This window comes from Diadema antillarum, unplaced genomic scaffold (assembly GCF_040938485.1).
Source record: "Diadema antillarum isolate AM-2024a unplaced genomic scaffold, OU_Dant_1.0 scf00000038, whole genome shotgun sequence".
Taxonomy (NCBI): Eukaryota; Metazoa; Echinodermata; class Echinoidea; order Diadematoida; family Diadematidae; genus Diadema; species Diadema antillarum.
In genome coordinates, this window is record NW_027270927.1 from 824,486 (window position 1) to 843,039 (window position 18,554).

At 40.0% G+C, this 18,554-nt stretch overlaps 1 protein-coding gene across 1 annotated transcript; it reads right to left on the reverse strand.

Moving 5' to 3' along the window:
• Nucleotides 1-5,674: 5,674 nt before the first annotated feature.
• On the reverse strand, nt 5,675-15,113 carry LOC139710014 (hsc70-interacting protein-like). Its single transcript, XM_071621968.1, has 7 exons — nt 15,004-15,113; nt 13,048-13,247; nt 11,544-11,766; nt 9,681-9,894; nt 9,067-9,183; nt 7,519-7,836; nt 5,675-5,959 (listed from the first exon to the last, which is right to left on the reverse strand). The coding sequence occupies exons 1-7, from the start codon at nt 15,111-15,113 to the stop codon at nt 5,675-5,677; spliced, it is 1,467 nt and encodes a 488-aa protein (XP_071478069.1).
• Between the last annotated feature and the right edge of the window lie 3,441 nt (nt 15,114-18,554).

The window sequence follows — 18,554 nt, forward strand, 5'->3', positions numbered from 1 at the left end:
TCTTTAGTGTGATGACGAGTCCTTTTCATGATGAACCTTTCAGGTCGAATTACTGAAATATACTCTTTTCTTTTTAGCCCACTTTCTGTCTGAATGCAATCGGGCACTAAAACAGTATAGACTAACCTGTTTGAGATTCGTAGGCACTCGATTTCCGTGACAAAGTGACAATAATCGACCACAAGATCGTTCAAAGAACCTTGCGATAAATATGTCAGGACGAAAAGAGAGTTGTTTGTTTACATGTCTATCACCATAGCTCTAGCTAGCGCGTAGCGTATAACTGCACTCAGAGGCGCTGATGTTGCGCACGCGTCATAATCTTCCCGTGTATATAGGCAGCAGTCAAACTGCGTACAACGCGCATGAGTGCGCGGTGACAAGGGATGACATCACAATTCGTGGCCATGGGAACGGGAACGCCGATTTCCACACAAGGAATATTCTTACCTCATGGATTGTACCTATGGATACCTATCAGCTGCCTATGGATGATTCTGAACGCAGGCTGAGCCTCTATCACTCAGATCCAGGGCCCCATTTCATAAAAGATGTTAGGATGACAACTCTTGCTGGAATGACAACTTCCCACAGCAAACAGCCAATCAGGAAGCTGTATTCTTGTCGTTACCATGACAATTGTCATTCCAGCAAAGAGTTGTCATCAAATCAACTCTTTATGAAATGGGGCCCAGGTTCAGTGATCCTTCTTGAAATGAGCTGGGCCATGGCCAGGTGGAGTGGCGTCAAACTTAAATTTGATGGGTTTATTGTCCCAGAATCTATCCAAACTAACTTCAAGTTTCTTGGTAAACTATTCCATGGTTTCCTGATACGTATGTGAAATAGATTTCTTCTACTTTTCTTCTTCTTCTTCTTCTTCTGGTTAAGTCTGCCTCCTTCAATAAGCTGAAGATTATTGCAGACTGTGTTATTTACATTACAATACAGTTTATTTACAGATATTTACAAGCACATAACAAATATAAAGAACAAGACTAGCTACTGTGATCAACCATTAGTCGGTTACGGAATGCTCCCACACACTCTGACAGATGGCGCTGAAACATTTCAGACGACAGGGAATTGCAGCTCCTTACAGTTCTTGGAAAGAACGAATGGATATATGCGAATCAGTTCTCGAGTATGGTATCTGAATCCCACATCTTTCGAAGGCACTCCCTCTTCAAAGCCATAAAAATTCAGTTACACTCATTCATGAAACACACACACACATACACACACACACACATGCACACACAAACATTACAATAACAACAACTACCTTCGTCTCATTTTAAAATTAATGAAATCACTTTTCCATATTAGATTTTGTAAAAGGGACTCCTATCAGTGTTGTTTATCAAAATTACAATGTATAGATGTATTACACTTACATGTATGCACATGTATTATGTAAAATACAATGAACTAACTTTTCATAAAATTACGAATACCTGTACCATGGTAACACTCGGAATGCACATTGACTGGCGGGAGTTTGACAGGACAGTTTGCAAACTCAGCGAAATACATATATATAATCCACCCTTCAGAATCTCTATCAAATACAGTTGATTCTGCTATATGGTGTGCATTTTGATAATAAGCAGTGTGTTTCTATGTCTTCATTCAAGAGAAATCAAAAAATATATTGCAAAATCATATCAATAGTGTCTTCCTCAAAAATAGCTTATTTATATTGATGCTAGGATAGTGCTTGTTTTGTTTTATTATGTTTTGTACTGTTTTGTCTTGGTGTTAATCATAATAATGTTACCATACCTTTTTTACTCGGGCAGAAGTCTTGTCAGTCAATGGCCTTTGCTTCTTAGTCCACACTCTGTAATGTATTTGATTGCCATGTTGTTTCCTTTTGTTCTTTTTTCTTTTTACTCCAGTTGTGCAAGTTGTGGAAATAATATGAAATTAATCAAATGCAATGTTCTCGTAGTCAGTAACAACAAGCTTTGACAATTATACAGTATGGCTAAGTATAACATTTGAATGTGTTTGTCAACTTGTCTGTGTTGTTATTGTACTGTTGAAGTAAAGAAAAAGGTCCTGATAACCTTTCGACAAACAATCGGGCAAAAGAAAAAACAGAGCATCAGTCATCATATTGCAAGATACATTTTCTCTTTTTAATTTCGTCAATCAAAATTTTCTTGCCAATATGTAACAATACAAAAATGAATTTGAAATAATAGTTATAGAAGAAGCATTTTAACTCTGCTCTGACTAAATGAGAACAAAGTGAGACTACCCAATGGTGCTAAAATACTTTCATTCTTTTTTTTCAGTCTGACGTCTACAACTACTCACAACTAGATGTTTGCAGATACATTGTAAGCAATGCTCACAATAATGGAACATAGGATTCTAAAGATTTGGGCATAATGAGAAGGCAGTAAAGTAAAGCCCTACAAATAAACCAATATTTGAGGATTTCCCGTGCATTAATCATAGTAAGCTTTGTAATGCAACTGAACAAGGGTACACAGTATTGAACACATAATGCTTAACTCTGTGGGGACTTTTCAGATGAGTGTGGCTGCTGGCTGACTGTGCAACATACAACAATTCATCTCATTGGCTGTTGGCTGACTGTGCAATATACAACAATCCATCTCATTGGCTGGTTGCTAATACGTGTAGTGCCACATGCACCACATGCAAAGATACATTTCATTGGCTGTTTGCTGACCGTGCCATATGCAACAATCAATCCTATTGGCCGTTGGCTGACTCTGCAACATACAACAACCAAATCTCATTGGCTGTTGGCTGAATGTTTCACATGCAACAATACATTTCACTGGTTGTTGGCCAGTTGTTTCACTTGTAACAATTAATTTCATTGGCTGTGAGCTGCTCGATCCACTTTCATTCTTTGACTTCAATGGCTGCAAGATTTGTACTGCTACATTGTTGACATTTGTTGTACCCAGTTTTCCTATTTTTTACTTGTCCACTCCTGAAAAAGTTGCTGGTCCAACACTGATTTTTACTGGTCAGGGACCGTCAGACCAGTGCCAGTGTGCAGCATTGCCAAGTAGTTATCACATGCCCAGCATATCACACTGCCATTTGTCTGACATCAGAATGCCACATTTCAGTCTGTCCAGGGAAATTGAAATTGGAATGGGTCTAATACATATCTCTGTAAAGTCTGCCCTAAAAAAAAAAAGTCTGTTCATGACAAAAGCTGTTCTATGTTAAAAATTTCACAATGGCCCATTTCACAACGGAAATGAAAAATATATTTATGATGCAAATATCCCCAGAACTGTCTTGTGACTGGACTTTTGGCATTCACTCTCTTATGCACTGTTTGCATTTTCTTAAGTTTTCTTGTTTCTACAGTTCCTATTGATATCTCCTGATAATTTCTACACCATGACATGATTTCAAAAATCATGCACAAATTATTGAAGACAACAATCTACACCGTACAAAATTCCTTACAGGAAAAAAAAAAGAGACAACAAAAAAAAGAGCTGAATTCATACAAAATAATCACAGAATCAATACTGAAATCAACATACACTGTACATTATATGTGCACACTAAATTTCCTTTATAAAGACATGAATGATTCACAATCTACCTCATGGTCAATTTTTCCACTGAAATTTACTTTGCGTGTCCAAGGACACTTCATATCTCACCATGTAAATATGTCCAATCAAGAAAAGTCACATCTTATTTTCAGTCTGTGTTGCTGAATTCACCAATCTTTGAAGCAAACCACCTATAAAATTCCACACTGTCTAATAGCACAAAGAACAAAAACAAACAAACAAACCCACACAATTTTCAGTATGGCTTTGTAATATGCCTAATGTGCATGTATCGCCCATTATGGGAGAAAGCAGGTATGAATGTACTTGAAAATATCACATTAAGAAAAAAAAAATGCCAGCATAAATCATCCATGTTCAAATGGGCCTCCGCCCACCCCCCCCCCCCCCCCCCCAGATTACTGAGCTCAAAACACTTCTGTCATTACATCAAGGATACACCATCCAAGATGAATTTGACAAACTGCCAAAATCTGACAATAAAATGCACTCCCTTTATATTGAACACAGTTATAATAAAATTTCAGCTACGACGAAGTAAAAATTCAGGTCCCAAAATGATCTACTTACTGTACTGTAATACTTATTTTGTTCAGCTACAAAGAAATTTCGATTTAACGAAAGAAAACTACCAGTACCAGGGACTTCTTATAATGGGCACCTGTATAGCTAACCAGTGTTTTACCTCAAACATTGGACATTTCTATGACTATCTTTTCCAGTTTCATAAGAACAAACCCACTGTTTAACTTCTCAGGGTGACACAGTTCAGTGCTAGTCTTGATTTTCAGACCCTTGATAATCTGGTTTTTGAAATCTAAAACAGCTGACTTCAAACAATTGATGTCATTAAAATGAAGAAAACTAATTACCAGTATACATCAAATACATCAAAGAACCATTGTGGAATATTTCACTTTGTAAAACTTTTCATACATTCCATGTGATGTAAAACACCACACACACAAAAAATAATCATGCAAATATTTTGTTTGCTATATTTTGTCCAAGTGGAGTATGCTATCACTGGTGACATTTCAGCAGCACAAGTCATTTGACCAAAAGAGAGAAAAAATTGATATGACACGAAATGATGTAAAAATTTCCACAGTAAACAATTTACTTCCTCTAAAACTTGAAAAATGCAAAATAGAACAGGGTGGCAGATATATCGGAACAGTGGCACCCTGCTTTTTCATAAATCCGCAAATCCCTCAATAACGTTTTGTCCATGATTTTTACTCTCAAATGCAGCAACTTTTCATGATCAAAATGAAAAAGAGAAGTGAAGAAAACTAACTTTGAGTTTGTTTTCATCATCACAGAGATGCAAGTTCAGAAGCCTCTATCCCTATTAAAAAAACATATCTTAATCAGTGAGCAGGAGACAGCCAGACACCAGCTTGGTTCTGCGACAGATTAAGTTCATACAGCAACCGTATGACGTTTACCATACAGGAAAAACAGTTTTTTTGCATTCACTGGTCTTTAAACACTTACATTTCAATTTAAATTGGAAAGATGTCAAAAAATGCACATAATGCTATAACACAACATGTCAGTTGTTCATTAACACTGTACATGAAGAATGGTGCAATCACATCCACCCGATAAAATCGGCTACGCAGAACAGAATTACAAATTTCTAAGAAACAGGCTTTGAGCACTGGTTCAATGACATGCACTTTACCTTGAATGGGATGAATTTCAGGTTACAGGTGAGAATTATTTACACATCGGTGGTCACTAAACCAGTTTCGAATAAACTAGCGAACATCATCATCACACATGGATGAAAAAACATATTTTGCTTCATGACCATCTGCCCAAAAATAAATGCAATATGAATTTTGGAATAATTGGTTTATCTGTCCTTCACCGCTCTGTTACTAAATCGTGAAGAAATGTTAACTATACATATGCAATGCACATAATGTAGATATATGTTTATGTATATGACTGTTGAGCTTTATTTTGCACCACCACACCAGTAGACAACACCATACACAGAGACCTGTGAGGATGAAGTCATGAGAGAGAATGAAAGGGCATTAATGGTCCCCCTTACTGTGCTAAGCAGTGGTGGGGTATCAGTCCACCTCCTGTGTGCTTTCTCCCGGTCCCGAGGGGGGTGGTGGAGGAGGGGTGCTGCCAAAGGGTGCGCCTCCTGGGAAACCCCCTCCACCGGCAGAGCCGCCCGGTGTGGCGCCACCAGCCCCCGCCCCAGCCCCGGCCCCAGGTCCGGCATCAGCTCCCGTCCGTACTTTGGACTGCATCTTCTCGATGAGTTTGGCGATCTTGGGGTTGCTCTGGTACTTGGCCATGTTGGCAGGATTGGAGCTGATGTCAGCGAAAGCTGCCTGGACCTCAGGATCCTATCCAGGGGGAAAAGAAACACAGCGAGTCCAAATATGAGGTCACATTTCTATTCAATGTAATAGAGAGGAACTGTTCTCACAACTATTTTTTCCCCAACGTTTTACAGATTGCAATTTTGCCTCCTCTTGATAAACTACAGTAAAACCAGAAATTTTTGCATGCATGAAACTCCCCCAAATTTGGGGAGGAGCCAAGATTCGTTTCAATAAAGGCTTTGTCTACACTATGCATTGAATGCCAGTGGCGATTCCATAAACTTTCATACTGCAAAAAAAGGCAGTCCACACCAATTTTCGAAAGTTTCATGCCTCGAATGCTTCTGGTTTAATAGTTAACATGACAGAGCAGAGTCTTGAACACAAAATATAATTATTGTATACATCATGATAGCAAGTCTATTTTTTTTTTTTGCAAATCGGGACTTCCTGACAATTTTGCAAGTGGTCAAATTTGCAATCATGAGGTACAGTCAGGAATGGGGTAATGTAGGCATGCAAGACGCATTCAAGAACTGGGTTAATAGTTTTGCGCATTGTTAAGTTCACGAACAGAACACGACTCGCAAAATCCACGAAAATAAAAACCTTGCGAAATATAAAGCATTTGTGACCATGCATCACAAAACCAACAAAAAGTTGCACTCACTGATTTTGTGTGACGACTGAAAATACATGTAGGTGAAATGGGTCAACCCAGCCAATCTTGAGTTCATATTTTCTAAAAGAACAAGTCTTTTTCTACATTATACTAAATTTGGGGATCATAAAATGAACAAGAAATTGTGTTTACAGCAGTTTTTCTCGAACACTTTTTGGTAGAAAAGTGTGATTATGATTGTCCTATAGAGTCCTCTGCATTTTTTAACCCATTCCTAAGGGAACCTGGCGGCCTGTGTATGAAATCTATGGGGATTTCAGAATTTGGCATGGAACGGGTTAAAAACCATCCATACTCTTCACTTTCAACTCCAATAACTTTGAAAAGGATGGTGCTACTGCCTTGAAAGTTGGCATTAATCATCTACAGAATGTGTTAGTAAAGCATGCTCAATTTCAGCTTAATTTGATAATCCCTTCATTGTTGTTGCACCAGTGGTTTAACATCCTGTTACTTTTTGTTTCTGAATAGACCCTGTACTTCAAAGCCTCTTTTCTCAGTTCACACTTTCCAGACTGTGAGCTTTCTTTCCAATATTAGGATCATAGGTTAGGAGAGTCCACTTGATTTGAGTTATACATCATTTTAAAGCTTCAAGTCTGCTCAGAACCTGCTCTAAACTAAAAATGCATGTCAACGTTGGTTTTGTGATGCAGGGTCACATAATATACACCTGTACAGTAACTGACTTGCTCATAACATCATAAGGACTGGTCAAGAAATGTTTTTCAAAAAAATGTGAAATTTCAAAATGTCATATCTTCCTTATTTCATGTCCAATTTTTGCCATTTTTATACTGCTCTGTAGGGAATATTATTCCTTTTCTTTTGAGGTTTATTTATTTTTGGGGTAGATTTCTTCTTTAAGACATCTACCAAAGAGCTTAATGTATCTCACCTGGAATGCTGCAAGAATCTCTGGATCGGACATGATGGCGGTGATATCAGGCATACCACCTGGGAATCCCCCGCCGGGGAATCCCCCTCCAGCTCCACCGGGTGATCCTTCATCTGGTGGTGGTCTGGCAGCACCACCACCTGGGAAGCCACCAGGAGCACCACCTGGGAAACCGCCAGGAGCACCGCCTGGGACGCCGCCGGGGAAACCACCGGGGAAACCGCCTGGAAAGCCACCTGGAAAGCCGCCGGGAAAGCCGCCGGGAAACCCTCCCGGGAATCCCTGTTCTGATTCCCTCTTCCTTCGTTCTTCCTCCTCCTTGGGGTGGGGAAAGGCACAGCACATACAGAGACGTCAGGATCATCTTCTTTTCTCAAAATTATCCAAAATCAGGGCTCAACATTAGTGTGGCCAGGGCCACCAAAAATTTATGTCGGGTCAAAAATTTTTCAAAAGGGTTATCTTTTGGTGGCCCAAACTATGAGTCAATATGGGTTGCTTAAGTTTCCTTTTATTTTTGGTCAACACATTTCTTTGTAAAGCCATCAAAATTTCACATTTAGTGATTTCAGTGGCCCAAACGGGCTACAAGAGAAAAAGGTTACTGTCGAGCCCTGATAATTATCACCAAAATAATTTTTGATTTATCATTTCATGCATCATCACCACCATAATTATCATTATCCCCACAGCTTCCACATCTTGATAAAAATATATCAATGTCATCATCATCCCCTTTTATATCATTATCATCATCATCATCATCACTTACAAGGAGATAATGCTTGCATCTAAAAGGTAGGAGTAATGACAGCTAGCAACATATCAGAATCTAGTTTGATTTCTACAAACATCTCAGAATCTTGCTGCGAGTCCTTTAACCCGTAGTGGTCCAGTTCTGTGTATACTCGGGCAGGTGTCTATGGGAAATGGGTGTTGCAGCAATATCAGCCTGCCCTCAATGGGTTAAAGTCAGGTCTCCATAACTCACAGTTGTAAACAGGTGGAACATGATATCCTGTGCTCTCTGTTACAATGCAGTATGATGTACTGCACGTTAACAACAAAATCAAATACAGTGCACTCCCGTTACGACGAACACTGTTATAATGAAATTCCGGTTACAACGAAATGAAAATCCAGGTCGCAAAATTATCAGCTCTATGTGTTTTTATTTTTTTGTTCGGTAATAACGAAATTTGGATATAACGAAAGAAAACTGCCGGTCCCGAGGACTTTGTCATAACGGGAGTCCACTGTATCTGACTATACAGTTCTGAGTGGCTGAGAAGCAAGACTTGTCTCTTGACTGGCCACTTAATCGAACTTTTAGCCAAAAAAAAAAAATCCAGGCATAAAACCCTGACTGATAGGCCTGACTTAGCCTCCCATGTTTCATGCAATGACAAACAGCATTTGTCATTATATTCCATGTAGACAACTCAAGTATTTCACTTGAAATCCACAGAGGTCGTCCACAATTATCAATAAGACAAGCAAATGTTCTTGACATTGCAACCTTCCAGTCATCCCAGCGTGAACTCTGACCTTGCGTGCTTTCTCCGCAGCTTCCCTGGCTTTCCTAATCCGCTCCTTCTTCTCCTTAATCTCCTTCTCCTCACGCTTCCTTTCGTATTTCCTCTTGTGCTGTGCAATCTTCTTTGCCTGCAAGATGAGAAAGAGAAGAACACTTGATAAATACATCAAAATTTTAAAATGACAAAACAAGTACAAATAAAGACGCTTAGACCTAGGTTGGAACGATTGATATTTTCATTCACCGTCCACTGGGGTAAATTCCAAAACTATACCTAGCGCAGGCCTGCTAAAAAATACTACTTACTTCTAATTTCGAGGATCATCAGATATCTTGTTATCACCACTGTTCAAGTGGAAATTTTTCTGTATTTTTTGCACTCAGCTTGGTACAATGAATTTCACTTGTTTTTTTTAATTCAGCAAAATGAAAGAGATTGAATGTCAAATATTATCAACCTGGACGTATGACAAGAATATATATTTGCACATTTTCATTTTCTCACTAGTTACATGTAGCACAAAAAAGGGCAAACATTTCCACACCACAAATGTCCACTTTTACAGTGTATCATTTCACGCTTGCCAAGATGTTTCCTCCACACTGTGACTCCTGTCACACTCACATTTGGCTCCACTTCCTTCAGGAGTTCGTAGGCGATGTCGTCGTAGTCCAGCTTGCAGGCCATCTGGAGGTCTTTGCTGGCCTCCTCCCAGTGGCCTAGCAGCCTGTGGGCCTTCCCTCGCCACTTGTAGCCCTGGGCCGAGTCTGGGTTCAGCTGGATCCCCTTGTTACAGTCACGGATTGCTGCATTTGGCTTCTTCAGCTTCAGGTAAATGCTATATTGGGAAGATTCGTTATAAGAACAAATTAATGGCTGCTGGCTGTATTAAGTGGACACATAATTTTCTATCACGGTAAATCTGCAGTGACCACGCAAAGCAGGTGGTCATATGACACTTCGTCTATACATGTTTAGACAGGTTAACTTTTCCTAGAGAATCTAGTAATAAGCTTTTGAATTCACCTTTCAGACTATTCTCTCACTAGCAAATCAAAATGTGAAAAAAAAAGAGAGAAAAAAAAATGCTGGATTAATGTAAAGAGACCTGCGGGGCTGCACACTGATCCATTTTTTCTACTGGTCTGACAGACAGGTCAGACCAATAGGTACCAAGTTTTTTTTTTCACTTTTTACTGGTTAGTTACTGGTCTGACAGTGATATTCATTGATCAGGGACCATTGGACCAGTGCCAGTGTGCAGCGTCCGGATAAAGTAAACTTTACACCACTCTCTGAATCACTACGTATCGCATCGATTGTTTTCTCTTCTCCAAACAGAACGTACTGTACATGGCATATTTTTTCACCTTGATTTTATTTCTACCAATTTTGCTTGCCTAGTGACATTTGCAAACCTATGATGAGCCTAAGATGCAAGTAATATCGTGCACATGTTTATACATTTTGAGTCTTCAGTTTGCTAGAGGTACCAGGCAGGAGAGTCTCCAATTTGAGAGAAGCCTGGGGTTGGAGTTTCTGCAGCTAATTGTTTATACAGTACTCTCCGCGTAATCGGGTATCGCTTAAACGGGTACTCCGTTTAATTGGGTAGTAAAGTCAAAATCAGTTCCAATGCACGTTAAAATTACTTGATAATCGGGTTGCCTCTCCGCATAAATGGGTAAATAATTTTCTTCTTATCTAATTTTTACCCACATTTTATCGCAGATATAACACTTTAAGAAATCATTAATGTCAAATTTTCCACGGCTAATCGCATTCTCTGTTAAATTCGCAAGAAGACCGATTATTTGGGTAGTGATCAAACATGAAAACATAATGTTCCAGTACCGACTTGCCACATGTAAACGAACATTACCCATGTAACTGGCACTCACAACTACATAGACAGACATGAGTCGAACACACTTGCGCTCCACCCTTGCTCCGCAACAACATTCAAAATACGAGAATTTTGCAACGAAAGTTAGGTCATGCACCAGCTCCATAATTTTGCTTTTTCCCAGTCACTTCTCGAAAAGTAACCCGACGTTCTACGTGACTAGTGCACGCAAAGAGACGTGTTCATTTTGGAAAACGCCTCCGTGTTAGTGAGGAGTCTATAGTCAAACGACAAAGTTTTCTTAAGACATATTTGTCCATAAAAGGAGTGTAAATTATTGCTCATGACTGAGCAATTGTAAGGTATGTATAATGTGCCGTGCAAGCACGCTTGTTAAGCATACAGTGTAGGTGTTTGGTGCAGTGTACAATGCATGTACATACACATTGTGTGTGTCAATTGTGAATGAGACGTGTTCTTCTTTTAATCGGGTACTACGTTTAATCGGGTAAGAAACGCTCTGCCCGAGCCTACCCGATTATGCGGAGAGTACTGTACTCACTTCGTAACAATTTTGCAAACCTACTGTACACACGTAGTATACACAGTATTCTCCTACAGCAGGGCGGGGATAGTCATACCTGGCCCGCTTGGCATGCAGTAGGGCCGAGTGAGGGTTGAGTTCGATGGCCTCTGTGAAGAGCTTGACCGCCTCCTCTAGGTTACCATCAGACATGGCCGACATGGCCTCGGACCTCTTATCATTGGCCTGGTCCATCATTTCCTCAGTCACTTCCTTGGACGAGTCTCCCATCGGCTGCGGCTCGTCGTTGTCCGGCTCAATCACGCCCTCCATGTCCAGCTCTGAGTGGAGGGGGAATGGGAAGGGGAACAACTTATCACAGAGGCACCCCACGTCAGTACTCTCCAACTATTACAACATATTTTTTGGTTAATGACAGAACTTCTGATTAGGAAAGGAATACGCCTTTTGCAACAAACATCTTTCATCTAAAAATTTCTTTGATGATAAACCATACTCAGTAAAATTACAAAAATCAAGTAAGCACCGTCTAATTTTCATCCAAGACAGTATTCAAGAAATTTGATGAAAATTCTTCTACAGGAACAAAAAGTGGCCAACAATGTATGAAATGGTACTTTCTGAGCTTGGTGTAGAAAAATACTTTCACAGGAGATATGGTCAACGAAAGAATGAAAATAAATGTGGTTCCCTCTGTGATAAGGTGATCTTTATTCTGTGACATGATTTCTAAACCTTTGTGCTGATCGGCGTACAAAGCATTCCAGTATGCATGTCAATTGCAAATAAAGCACAGTAAGGGTTAAAGCTAAAACATAGTACTTGGAAGGGCTCAAAATTTATCTTTTGCCTATCTGATTTTGCCTTCAAGCAATTGGAAAGCTCTACCAATAAACTTATCTAGCTGACACTATTTGCCAGGATGTCAAGTTATTTTCCATAGTATTTTCAGCTCAAGAGTATGAAATATAAGCGCCACTCACTCAGGCGCACAGTGGATACCACTGTGGCCTGATATATCGTACTTGATGTAATCGAACATGAAACATTACTACATAGAAAGCAAGATCGGATTACTTCCGGCATACTGTTCCTTTTTGGCTAATATTTTGTAAATATATGTTGTTACCTTTGAAGTGAAATTGTGTAATTACAGCATGATTTCCCACATTTCATACGCTGTGTATACATTTATCTTCACAGCAAAAGTCAACAGCTCTGCAGCCATACAAGAACTATGTTTTCACTTTAAAAAGCAAAACAGAGCTATAAGCTGGTGTCTTTGGTGTACACACCAAGGTCAATCTCTTTGCTCTCTGGTGTACACACCAAGGTCACTCTCCAGTGTACACACCAAGGTCACTCTCTTCACTCTCCGGTGTACACACCAAGGTCACTCTCTTCACTCTCTGGTGTACACACCAAGGTCACTCTCTTCACTCTCTGGTGTACACACCAAGGTCACTCTCTTCACTCTCTGGTGTACACACCAAGGTCACTCTCTTCACTCTCTGGTGTACACACCAAGGTCACTCTCTTCACTCTCTGGTGTACACACCAAGGTCACTCTCTTCACTCTCCGGTGTCTTTGGTGTACAAACCAAGGTCACTCTCTTCGCTCTCTGGTTCCTCCATTGGTTCTGGCTCTGGCTCTGGCTCTGGCTCTGGCTCTGCCTCCGGCTCAGGCTCTGGTGTGGTCTCGGGCGTGGCCTGGGGCTCGGGCGTGGCCTCCTTTGGCTGCTCATCTGGCTTGGAAGCCTGGTCCTGTGAGGCTGCTGGGGGTGGCAGGTTTGCACCAAGACTGGACAGACATTCACAGCAAGACAAGCAGACAGACAGTCAGAAAGACAGACATACAGAAAGAAGGAAAGACAAAGGCAAAGTTAGAGAAAAAGGTCACAACCACTTACATTATGTACATCCTTTTTATTGTATTTTCAGATTTTCCTCAGAAATGTCACTGAAAAGGTAAAACTCTATTACCAAGCATGTGAATATAAACTGATCAAATTGTTTCACTCCTACTGCTCATCAATGTCAATGAGCAGAATGGAAGGTGACGAGTTTCAGACCTTTCCCTTCTCACCCACTTGTAATTCCTTGCTCTTAGTCTTTACATTGTCAGTGAATGACCCCTCCTCTAGGCTCATGTGAGCTCGTGAGATCAATGGCAATGGCATGCCTCAAAATGTGGGGTGGTGTATTTACATGAATAATACTAGTAGTTTGATACGTGTTGGTCAATTTCCGTAGAATATGCGGCTACGTTTTGCCATCAAAAACTGAGACAAAAATATCATGTAACTTCCAACACAAGTAAATTTACTGAAATGGGTCAGAATTCGAGGATTGAGCAAGACCTTGGCTCCACGCCTCCAGATAGGCTCTACCATAATTGCCAGAGATTTCACCACCTCTACTCAGTACTCTGTGTTCACTCAGTGTTTTTAAATAGATCAGGTTAACAATGACATTTGGTTTGTAAATTGTAGATCTTGCTGAGGCTTTTTGAATACATTTAAATTTATTTGCATGTAGAACCCCCTATGTCCTATGCATCATATGGAAATTTCTAGTTGCCCATACAACACGCGACATCAATATCACGTATGGTACACAACAAAATAACTCACAGGGTGGTCCACAACTTGAAATTTGAGCATGTTGCAAGCTCAGAATCTGAGAATATTGCAGAAATTGAATATGCGCGGAGCGCACACAATGAGTACGTAGTAAGCAATATTTTGCAGCTTATCTCTCTTTGTGCTGCTTACATTCAATGTTCTCTCTCGTGTTTTGCACCAGGTAGTTTGATGTTTCTTAGATCAATGTTATGCACATGTTTTGCACATTTTTGAATACGGTAATTTCACTTTGAGCTTGTTGCAAATTCTTGAGGATGTTGCATAGCATGTTGCTGGCTTTTGAGGATGTTGAACAAGAATTTTAGCAAGTTGCAGCGACATGCTAAAACCCCTCGTGGACCACTCTGACTCATATTTCTAGATCAGCTGAGATATATAGTCTCTCGCTGGTACAGCCGGAGCGGAGTAGAAGCTAGACACCCACCCATTGTCATTAATTGATTGGGCTTGTTTTTGAATGATGGGCCTGCATGCTGCATGCTGCCTGCTGGGCTGAGCACAAACAAAGGAGTTAGCACTGACATGACCTGTATGTAACACGTTAGTAGTGTGAACCACTGCAACAAGGATTTCTTCACAGTAAATTTAATTATTAACAGAATAACACTTTTACACTTGGTTATGGTTATACTAGATTTCATTTGTACGTCTTTGCCACCACTGTACTGAGTAGTCTGAGGGTTTAGTCAAAACATTCATGAATCATTCAATGTTAGATATAGAATTAGAAAAGTGTCACTCCCGAGCGCGAGTCTGACTTCATAACTCATAACTGCTTATCACAAGGAAAAGCACCGCCTGTAAGCTGTGCCTGCGCCTGGGCACTGCCACTGCACTGGTCTTGCTGATTATTAGTATACACCAGCGAAGGCAAACTTTCTGAACTCAGGAACGAAAGCAAACATGTCTCACCTCTCCAGCCATTCTCTATAAAACAAAAGTTGTGGGGAGTGTAGAATGTCGGGCTTCGCCTTGCAGATGGTGACAAAGTCTTTCAATAATTTCAGCTGGCCTGGATCCATAGCTTATGGTGATCCTGACTAAACTGAACTGTGGGATTGAAGACGCTATACAGTATTTCACAGCGTGGGATACGGTCAGCTACAGGAGTTTGGGTGTGTGGTGCTACAGCGAAAATGCACAGGATAAGGACAACATAATCTCCGAGACAAGCCCGAGAGGTCAAACAAGGCGTAAGAGCAGGGAATCCCGTAACACGTGCATGCACAATGCGAGCTCTCATGTGGCCACAACCACACACAGTACACATAAATACACGCAGCGTACGCAGGCGCGCGGTCATGCCTCGCACTGCATGCTTTGTACGTAGCGCACCTGTCGCACATGGCTTTTTGTAAAGCATCCGAGGAAAAATCGAGAACATCACAAGTTGTTGCACCGCTGTATTAAACTTTTGAAGCCCCTGGGAGCAGTCCTGCCCAGGGAATGTTTTGAAGCGAAGGTGTGGGAAGTGGTGGGCGGGGAAGGATACGGCGTGTAGGAGTGATAAACGGATACAAAATGTACCACTTTTTCCTTGGTATACTATGTTCCATTTGTTGTTGCTGCTGGTGTATTGTTCCAGCCAAAGTACTTTTGCTGTTTACTTTGGTCGCATTACAAACTCGATGAAAAAAAAAATGATGAAAACTGAATGAAATGAAGTGGAAGAATTATGTAAAGAGATTCGGGGGTCTGAGGCGATGAGAACTAACAAAAAAGATGGAGCAGCTTGAAAAAGTGAATATGAAAAATAATGACACTTATGATAAAGAAGAGGAGAAAGAAGGTGATTGGGGAGGTATAGTGCCTTTACTTCTCTTATATTTATGAAATAAAGAGCAATAAAAGTTTAGTCAATTTCCACTAAGGTTGCATCGCTCCAACCATCTTTTAGTTACGGCCTTCAGAAAGCCAATCATCAAAGCAAATCGCACCTGCATTTCGTTATTCAAACAGAGGTCATGGCTACATTAGATCTCTTACAGAAGCATGGACAAGTAAAATAAGAAAACTACAATGCATTTTAGTCATTCCTCAGTATAAAGATCTATTACAGGGTGGTCCACAGCTTAAAATTTGAGTACGTTGCAAGCTCAGAATCTGAAAATATTGCAGAAATTACATGCGCACGGAGCGCACATACCAAGCACATAAATAGTATGCAATATCTTTGCAGCTTATCTCTCTTAATTTGTACTGCTTACATTAAAGCTCTCTCTCATGTTTTGCACTCATAATAATATCTAGCATGTGACACCAGGTAGTTTGATGTCCCTTATGTTCTGCACATGTTTTTCACATGTTTAAATACATTTTATTCTAAGCTTGTTGAAAATTTCCAGTTTGATGATGTTGCATAGCATGCTGCTGACTTTTGAGGATGTTGCACAAGAGTCCAGGATGTTGCACACTAGAATGTGAACATATTGCAACGACACGCTGAAACCCCTTATAGACGACCCTGCTATTATCCCGTGTGCCATAAACTCATACTCCCATCGACTCATGGTATACATGTAGTTTGAAAATCGTTTCAGAGTGTAAGAGTGCTATATGTAGAGCATTGGATCCATAAAACAACAGCTGCTCCTATGAATTGCCTGTTACATCATTGTTTGAGTTCGAAGGAACAGTAGATGATATAGGGAGTAAAAGTAGTAGAAATTGAAGCATTAGAAGTATATTATGTGTTAAGTGTCGTATGAAAAAAAAGACTTTCTGATCAATTTTGTCAATCAATTTCAGAAAAATGGCCAATCAACTAAAACGCGTATCAGGGCAATTACTGTATACGCTATATATTTCGCGGGGGTTTTATTTTCGCGAATTTCGCGAGTCAGGAGCTATTCGCGAAATTAACAACACGCGAAAATATTACCTTCCAAAATTAATCCCTTGCCTTGATGATACGAACATTTCAGTACTAGTATACCATGTCATGGCTTTACGAACAGACCATACTGGCTAAGCTTGTTTCCGCACGTCCACGTCTACTTACGAATACTGTAGAGAGCCAATCCATTATCGCAAGGGGACCACTCGTCAGAAATCTATAGCGCGATGGACTTAACCACTTCAAAAATGTTGAATTCTAACTTACTAGTTCGCAGCGTTTGGTGAGTTTTTTTCATGCAGTGTATAACTGGTATCATTCTTATTTGCTAGTAAGTTGAAAATTCACTTTCTTTGCCACTTCATATTTTCTCTGGTTCCTCAATCGCGAATTTAACCACTCGCGAAAATGTGTGACAGCGGCAATTCGCGAAAATTTATGTACGTGAAAATATACATCCCCCCCCCCCCCCCCCCCCATTACCCCCGGCTAAGTATAACGTTAGAGTAGAGATTAGGGTTAGGGTTAGGGTTCACGGTTATAGTTTAGGTTAGGGTTAGGATTAGGTTCAAGAATGTGAGATTAGGCTTAGGGTCATGGGAAGGGTCTGGAGTAATTGCTCAGGGGGCAATTGCCCTATAGACCCCTCAAACGTAACCTCGCGTATCGTATCCGTCGATCATTCAAATTAATGCGTTGAGCAAGCGATTTTTATTTTGCGCAGTCAAATGTGTCAACAAGGAAACATTTTCGTTCGCGGTGAAATTATTGTAATATTCGTACAATCGTATCAAAAAGTTATGACTGCATGGTGATCGTGTTTCGAGCATTGAAATTCGTCTTGGGGAAGTCAATATTCTACTTTATCAATTCAATTTAGAATCGCTGTGTATCATGTAGGCCTATTCGTGTAGACACAATAGGCACAACATGAAAAGAGAAAAACTTATAAAAATTTTCTTTCAGATTTCTAGATGCCTTTTCCATTTTTTTTTCATGTTCTTGTTTCTTCTGTTTTCTTCACCTGTTTTGTTTCATCGTAAATTTCTTTCTTTGCTTTCAGTTCATCTTTCCTATTATGATTTTATTGTATCAGCTTATCTTGCGACTATTTTAGATAAGCGGTCGATTTAATAAAAGAAACATTTATATAATGGATTGGGCAGAATGGGGGCATAGACATAAGGAATAGATAAAATAAAAAAAAATATAAGAGATTAGATTTCTACACGACCTTGAGAAGGAGAATGTTTCTGGGTATTTGCCAAATGAGCATGATAACACGATTGTCAAGTGTTGACATGAAAAAAAAGAGACTTCCTGAAATCCCTCCCCATTGTGGTTTTCATTCTATACACAAGTCCCACGATCCTAAAGTGATTACAGATGCATACTTTAAATAATTATGCATATGTGAGTAAACGGACCGCAAAGACGGCAATGTACAAATGAACGAATCAGAATACTATCAACGAATACCATTGATTTTTGCTCATTCTGTCAAAGTGATTGGCGGTATTTGCACTTTGATCCTTTTGAGGTATTGTTTTTAAGCGGCAAAAGACGGACTTTGGAGTCTGATAGTTTTCTCTTTTTCATTTTCACTATCATTTTTTCTTCCTGCGAC